Here is a 7618-nt window from a genome sequence, read left to right as displayed (position 1 = left end):
GGGGGGGGCGCGGGGCGGGGGGTGTCCCGCAGGTGGCAGCGGGTCGGGGCCGGGGGGACGCGCGGGGTGTCCCGCGGGCCGCAGGCCACTCGTGCCCCATGCGGGGCGAGGGTCCCGCAGCACCGGAGGGACCCGTGGAGGGGCCGGGGGTGACCCCGGGGCGCGGGGGCTCCTGTCCCGCGGGTGGCACCGGGCCCGTGTCCCGCGGGTGGCACCAGGCCCGTGTCCCGCGGGTGACCCGTGTCCCGCTGTCCCACCCGTCACACCAGGCTGGTGTCACGCAGGTGTGACACCCGTGGGTGACAACAGCGTCCTGTCCCCATCACTGCCCCGCGGGGGACACCAGCGGGTCACTGCCCCGCGTGCCCCCCACCCGTGGCTATGCCAGGCTGTCCCCAAACTGTGCCATGGACCCCACAGAATCCAACCCACACCACCCACCAGCAGCCCCCTCGGTCCCTCGTGAGCCACACGCTGCTGAATTCCGGGTCATCTCAGCGTCACCTTCTTCTCTCGGACATGGAAAACCTGCCAGTGGCTTCTCCCTCTGCCCACGGCCGTGGGGACACAGCGGAGCAGCTCTTCTTCTGCTTCCACTGTTGATTTTTTCAATTGCCTTTTAGTTTTTATCCAAGTCACAGGCTGGGTTTAGTTGAAATTAAAGGCCCAACTCCACGTCCTGCAGGCTGAAAACCAGCTGAGCTCCTTCACTTCTCACTGGTGGTCCTTCTGTGAGAACAGAGGTGATGTTTCCCTTCGGGACAGTGGAGCTGGGGGAAGGATCAGAGAATCATGGAATGGTTTGGCTTGGAAGGGACCTTAAAGCCCATCTCATTCCACCCCCTGTCACGGGCAGGGAGACCATCCCAGGTTGCTCCAAGCCCCGTCCAACCTGGCCTTGGACACTTCCAGGGCTGGAGCAGCCACAGCTTCTCTGGGCAACCTGTGCCAGGGCCTCACCAAACTCAGAGTAAAGAATTTCCTCATAACGTTTAATCTAAATCTATCTCAGTTTAAAACAGTTCCACCTTATCCCTTCACTACCTGCCCGTGTAAAAATCACTCTCCCTCCTTTTTGTAAGGCCCATTTAAGGACCAGGAGGATGTTTGAGGTGCTCTGAATATATTTCCACAGATGACACCCTGATCCTCAAAGCCCTGCTCAGGAATCCCTGGGATGGTTTGTACCATCATAAAATACCCCCAGCACTGAGCTGGGGACAGTTCTGCTGGATGGAGCAAAGGAGAAAATTCCCATTTTTATCTCCTTAGGAAGCCAAGCTGTGTCAGGTTTTAGCTCTGATTTCTTGCCCCTGAACCTCCCCAAAGTCCAGGTCTGTCCATCCACTGGACAGTGATGATGGAGAGGGAGACACCAACACACCTGGAGACTTTACAAGGGATGGGCTGGATGTGGGGAACTCACCCAGTGTGGGGAGGCACGAAAATTCCTTCACTTGCAGAGGATTTACCACACTTGTTCTTGGAGTCTTTTCAGTCTCAGGGCCAAAAGGAATTTTCCACACCAATTCTGGTGCAGGGGGGACACGGGGAACTTGTGGCCCCACTCAATGTAGCAGCCAAACTCCTCTATTTAAATTAAAGTTGTGGATGCCCCACACAGAACAGCCTCATCCACCATCCCCACACACTGTCCTTGCCCTCCTTCCCCAGGGAACGTGGCTGCAACCAGGTTGTTTTTTCCTGGTTATCCAGGAAAATCCAGAATATGACGATATTCTGCAGGTGACAAAAGTGTTTAAAAGCAGGTGAATGGATGAGGTGCTCCCACAGAGCAATGGGACTGAGGAGAAACACCTGCCAGAGAGACTTTTCTAAATCTATTGAGACACACAAGAATCCAAAAGAGGCAGAAAGTAGCAACTAATCCTCTTGTCTCCCTCAGCTCGCTTTCCAAACGTCCTGGCAACAAAGGATTTCTGTTGTTCCACACAGACGTGGATATGAACTGCTGGATTTGGGAACAGGAGATTTTTAACTGAACAAAGAACATCAGAAAGGAACATGTTGCTCCTTTCTGGATGTGATTTTCTGTGGTAGTTTTGATGGAATGACCTTTGAAAATGGGATTTTTTTCTGATCTGGGAGGTGTTTCTGACACTTTCCCTTATTGTGCCATCAGGATTTTTGAAATCCTTCCATCATTTAAGGCTGAGTCAAACAGTCTGGGCCAGGAGAGCAGATCCCAGATGGAAACAGGTCAGAACATGACACGAGGGGCTGGCAGGACCCCAGAACCCTGAGGGATGGACCAGAAACGCAGCCAGAGCTATGGAAGGTGTTGGTGCCCGAGTTCATGAGGCTGCAGAGGCACTGGGGGTGACCCAGCTCCTGCTGAAGGGCTGAGAAACCCAGTAAAGCCTCAAACCAGCCCAGCTGGCTCTGGAGAGGGGACATTCCCCCAGCCCAGGTCCCACATGTCCCTGCTGTGCCCACTCCCCCATTTCTCATCAGTCTCACGTCTCTGCTGCAGCAGCTCCTCAGTGTCCTTCACCCTCCTCTGTCCTGTTTCCACCTCCACAGGCTTTTCTGGGTCTGGCATTCCCAAATCATGGATTTGCTCCATGACTCTGCCCAGCTGGAGGGAGAACACAGAGGCTGGGGAGGTGTTTGCTGTCGTGGTCCAGTGCTGTGACCCCAAGGAAGGGAGGGGGTCCCCTCCTGTCTCTGCTCACCCAGAAGCATCTCCAGGGTTTCTACAGCAGCTGGACCCAAACTAGCAGACAAATCCAGTGCTCCACAAGCACTGATTTGAAAAACAGGTCAGCAAAAGAAGCAGAGAAAGTTTTATTTTCTGTGTTAACAGAATTTTAAACCCCGATCCTCGGAGGATCAGGAACACAGGGCTCCCTGCCTTAGAAACTGTTCTTCTGCTCCATTAAAAACGAAGATGAAGCAGTTCCTGCTCCTGGATCAGCTCATGCTCAAATAAAGTCGCAGACTTGGACAGAGGGACAGAAAGCAGGAAGATGCTGCAGCAGCAAAGTTAGAGATGAACAACAGACCAAAGTGTGCTGCCCCACCAAGCTGTGGGTGTTCATAAAGGTCCCAAAAACATCCCCGAGCTGGAAATCCCGAGGCACAAACAGCTCCCGGTGTTCCCTGCGTGGCCGGGATTCAGACCCGGAACGATGTATTGCAGCTCATAAATCAATCCCATTAAGGCTTTGCCTTTCTCTGGAGGCACCCAAAGCTCAGCTTAACAAAGCTCCGGTTCACCACCGGGACGAGTCCAGCTCCGAACGGCTCCGTGCGGCTCCATCACCCGAATTCCAGCCGACACGGGGAGGCTCCAACCGAGACACAGGAAGAACAACTCGGCTCCTGCTGCCGGGCGGGAAGTTGGGTACGGAGAATTTAACTGTGAGACACGACAATGAATGTCCAGGATTAAAAGAAACACGGGAGAAAACAGCGGGAGGCAACGGGGAAAGGGTTTAGTTCAGAGGCGCTTTTCCAGCCAAACTCGGCGCTCAAAAATCACTGGATTAGGTTGATATTGTGGGGAAAAACGAGCGGTGAGAGGTTTAATCCGAGATGATTGTTTGCAGCGGGAGGAATTCCTGTACAGCCACGAGTCTTCCTGGGAAGCTCTGGAAGTACAAGGCAGCGATTTCTTCTCTGCTGACTGACAGCAGTCGCAGCCACAGCGTTGGGAGCTGCTACGGAAGGCAGGAGAAAGTGAAAATAAAAATAACCTGCTCCTTACCCAGGTTATTGAATCTCCTGTCGCTGCAGGACGGAAGCAGCAACAATTCCAGGGATGGGGCAGCCACAGCTTCTCTGGGCAACCTGTGCCAGGGCCTCCCCACCCTCCCAGGGAAGGATTCCTTCCCAATATCCCATCCATCCCCGCCCTCTGGCAGTGGGAAGCCATTCCCCCTTGTCCTGTTTCTCCATCCCTTGTCCCCAGTCCCTCTCCAGCTCTCCTGGAGCCCCCTTAGGCACTGAAAGGGGCTCTCAGGTCTCCCTGGATCCTTCTCTTCTCCAGGTGAACACCCCCAGCTCTCCCAGCCTGGCTCCAGAGCAGAGGGGTTCCAGCCCTTGGAGCATCTCCGGGACCTCCTCTGGACTCACCCCATCAGCTCCACGTCCTTCCCTCAGGTGTAACACCCCCACCCTCACCCCAAATTCCACTCCAGCCCACTTTGACTGGAAGCCTGTGGCAGATCCAGGTGACAGGTGGATCCCCAGGTAGCACAGGACAGAAAACACCCCCCGTGTGCCCCGGGGTGTGTCCTCAAACCCTTCCCAACCTCTGCCAAACTCCTCCACCTCCTGAAGGACAAATCCCACCCCCATCCCAAAGCACCTGGGGCTAAACCTGCTTTTAAAAGTAGTTTATTTGGATTTTCCACATCCTTTAATGAATCGCAAATATATTAACAGAAAAGACTTTTTTTTTTCCCCCCCTAAGACTGTACAATTTTTGAAATAAAAAGTCAAGAAAAGCCAAAAAAAAAAGGACAAATTACATTGTTTCAATGCAAATAGTAACACCACACCCACACTTTGCATTTTTTCCATAGTTTTGTTGTAAGAAAATGACAGTTCCCTAATTCTTTTCAGTGGACACTTGCTCTCACCTGGCTGCCAGTGCCTCCATGCTCGGACTCTTCCTCCCTGTCACTCCTCAAAGAGCCAAATTTTAGTCATTCAATACTAATTTTGTGTTCCTCCTTAGAAGGTAAAATAGCAGCAAGGGCTAAATGTGACTTGGGATTCTTGGGGAAAAAAGGAAAATCCCTTCCAGGTATGATGTACAGGTAAAGCCAGGGATGGTTTTATGTATTAAATCTTGCAGGTAACGTGAATATCCTTGTCAGATCCCAGCTGAATTAAGAGCTTTTTCCAGAGGGTTGGAAGTTTTACTTCATTTTTTTAGGGAACAGAAGAAAAGGGAAAAAGCCATTTAGATTCCTGGATCTCTGGTCCCCACCTAAACACCACCATTGGTTATGGACAAGGGAATAGCACCTGCTTCCTCCTGCTTTGGAAAACGTGTTGGGAACCAAAAGGAAGCCAATTAACACATTAATTAGCAGCATTCCACAAGTGCTGCCTCCAGACCTTACTGGGAGGTGCTGCTCGGGCTCCTCCACGCCAGGGATGTGCTGGGAAGCTGCACCTGGGTGGGAAAACCACCCCAGGAGAGACCTGGGGAACTCGGGAGCTGTGCTACAGCTCAGGAAACCTGAGCCCTGAGCCTTCCTCAGGGAAGACTCTGCAGAAAGGGGAACCACCCCCCAACAGCTGCAGCCACAGGAAGGGGGTGAGAGCTGGAACTCTCAATCCAGCCCAAGATTTTCCAGTCAATCCATCGACCTTCCAGCCCCAGCCCAGCACAGGGACGTGGTAGAGGCACAAAGATCCTTCAATGTCTTATTGTTCCTCATCTTTAGAGATTCCTTTTCACACTGTGAGGGGAGTTGAAGCCTGTTTTCCCCTGCTCATCCTCCTACCTCAAAAAACACCAACGAACCAGAGAATTTCTATTTTTGCTCTGAACTTGGGAATGATTTCTCAAAGGATAAAGGTGTCCATGTGGCTTCTGAGCAGAGAGGAGCTGGGACAGAAGATGTCCCTCATGTACAAGGACAATTTAAAAGAAATTGAAGTGTAAAAGGTAACTAAGAGACCCCTAAAAACTAACAGATCTTAAAAAAAAAATGAAGACTGATCACAACAAATACATTGCTATGAAATTTGTATCATTCCCAATTTATTAGGCATAAATTGCTCTTTAAAACTGCTTATATCATACACTTTCTTTGTCATCACTGCACAAAGGGCACCAATTGCTGCTGCAGAAGGCTACAGAGAGCAGTTTGGACTTGCTAACGTGGTGCAGCTTCCTCCTCAAAGAAACAGCCCCTGGAGAAAAGGAAAGTGTTCCTAGAGTGAGAAACTGAAAGAACAGCTTAAAAAAAAAAAAAAAAAAGAAAAAAAATTGATAATTGCACATTTTTGCATCCTGCTTGGACCACACTTTACAAAAGAGTGTTAAAAGTGATCACAGGTCTAATGAGATACTAACCCGAGACAGTTATTTGAGGTGTTCAACCAAGGTTCTGATTGTATTAAGGCTTCCACAGTCTTCCCAGTCTCTCAGGATTAAGGGTTTGATGTTGTCACATTACACTTGTATCTCATTTGTCTCTTGATTTTGCCCTTTATTAATTTTTATTCTCAAGAGGGGAAGAACAAGTCAAGGGGTGTACGAAAAACGAAGCGAGGTGGTGCTGACTCAAGTACAAAGTAAACACTGACCTTTCCCAAACCGGGTGAATAAATTAATTCATGGTTAGAACATGAAAGCATTTGATGAAAGCTTTGATCCTGCCATGTGATTCTCCTGCAGTTTGCACTCTAAGCAGGGCCACGGGGTGTTTTCCGTGGTGGGACACGCTCCCAGTCCTGTGTTTGCTCACTGGAGACACTGCAGCTTTAAGGTCATGGACACTCCCTGGCATTTAAGTTACACTACAATATGCAAAAGTCCTGTGTGTCACCACTGTCCTTGGAGAACTTGGAAATGAGGTTCAGCACTCTGCTTACCAAGAAAGACCCAAACTAAGACACATTTCTGGAAAAAGAACAAGACACCTCGTCATTAGTACTATCCCCACATCTACTGCCTTCCATACAGCAAACCACAAGTCTGTCTTCCATGATATTTTTTTCCAGCAAAGGGGAGTCCAAAACCAGCATTTCTTCCTCAGTCACTTTGATAAATGTGTAAGAGCCAACTAGTGAGACTCAGCAGCAGCTGGATATTGCACTGCCACGACCTCTGGGGCAGGTCGGGGCTGAGGTGCACTCGTGGTGTCAGTGGAGGTCGAGGACAGTGCTGGCTCAGAGAGGTGAAGACCCAGGATGCGAAGGAAGGGGAGGACACGACAGTACCAGTCACACACACTCAAGCTCAGACAGTGGCTCTTGGAGGTTAAAATTCATCGCTTTCCACCGCGTGGAGCTGAGTGTCGTCCGCGTCCGTCATGCTGCTCTCCTGGGACTCGTCTGTGCCAACTGCAGAGAGAGGAACACGGAGGGTCAGACCCCACTGGGCTGGTTCAGTGCCAGGATCCCCCCCACAACCCCCTCCAGCACCTCAAAAGCAACAGGTTTGGGCTTCCCCCCCTCCAAGTGTTTTAAAGCCATGTGGCTTCTCCCGTTTTCCTTCAAAAACTGAGCCCTGACAGCTTGAAGGAGTCTAAAGAAATCACAGACACCCAGAGTGGTTTGGGTGGGAAAGGACCTCAAGGCTCATCTCAGTCCATCCCCTGCCATGGCAGGGACACCTTCCACCAGCCCAGGTTGCTCCAAGCCCTGTCCAACCTGGCCTTGGACACTTCCAGGGATCCAGGGGCAGCCACAGCTTCTCTGGGCAACCTGTGCCAGGGCCTCCCCACCCTCCCAGGGAAGGATTTCTTCCCAATATCTCACCCAAATCTCCCTTCTTTTACTTTGAACCCATTGCTCCTTGATCCTAAATGAATTTCAAAAGGAATTCACACAAAGTACCCACCAACAAACCACAAAGCACATGTTAACAAATCCCACTGCCTTGGCCCCATTCTGTTAAATGCCTGCAATC

General features: G+C 51.1%; 1 protein-coding gene across 6 annotated transcripts in view; it reads right to left on the bottom strand.

The window, feature by feature from the left end:
• Positions 1–4346: 4346 nt before the first annotated feature.
• The window catches only part of CDC27 (cell division cycle 27), a 31704-nt gene continuing 28432 nt past the window's right edge, over positions 4347–7618 (bottom strand). For 5 of the 6 annotated variants that reach the window (XM_027702226.1, XM_027702227.1, XM_027702229.1 and 2 more), the window contains one exon: positions 4347–7050. In XM_027702226.1, the coding sequence (XP_027558027.1) occupies positions 6968–7050 (83 nt within the window). In that variant the 3' untranslated portion in view covers positions 4347–6967. The remainder of the gene's footprint in view (positions 7051–7618) is intronic. The other variant, XR_003537160.1, reaches the window with a different exon arrangement.

Source organism: Neopelma chrysocephalum, unplaced genomic scaffold (assembly GCF_003984885.1).
Source record: "Neopelma chrysocephalum unplaced genomic scaffold, ASM398488v2 Primary Assembly neopelma1_182, whole genome shotgun sequence".
NCBI classification, from domain to species: Eukaryota; Metazoa; Chordata; class Aves; order Passeriformes; family Pipridae; genus Neopelma; species Neopelma chrysocephalum.
This window is presented reverse-complemented; position numbering and strand designations above follow the sequence as displayed.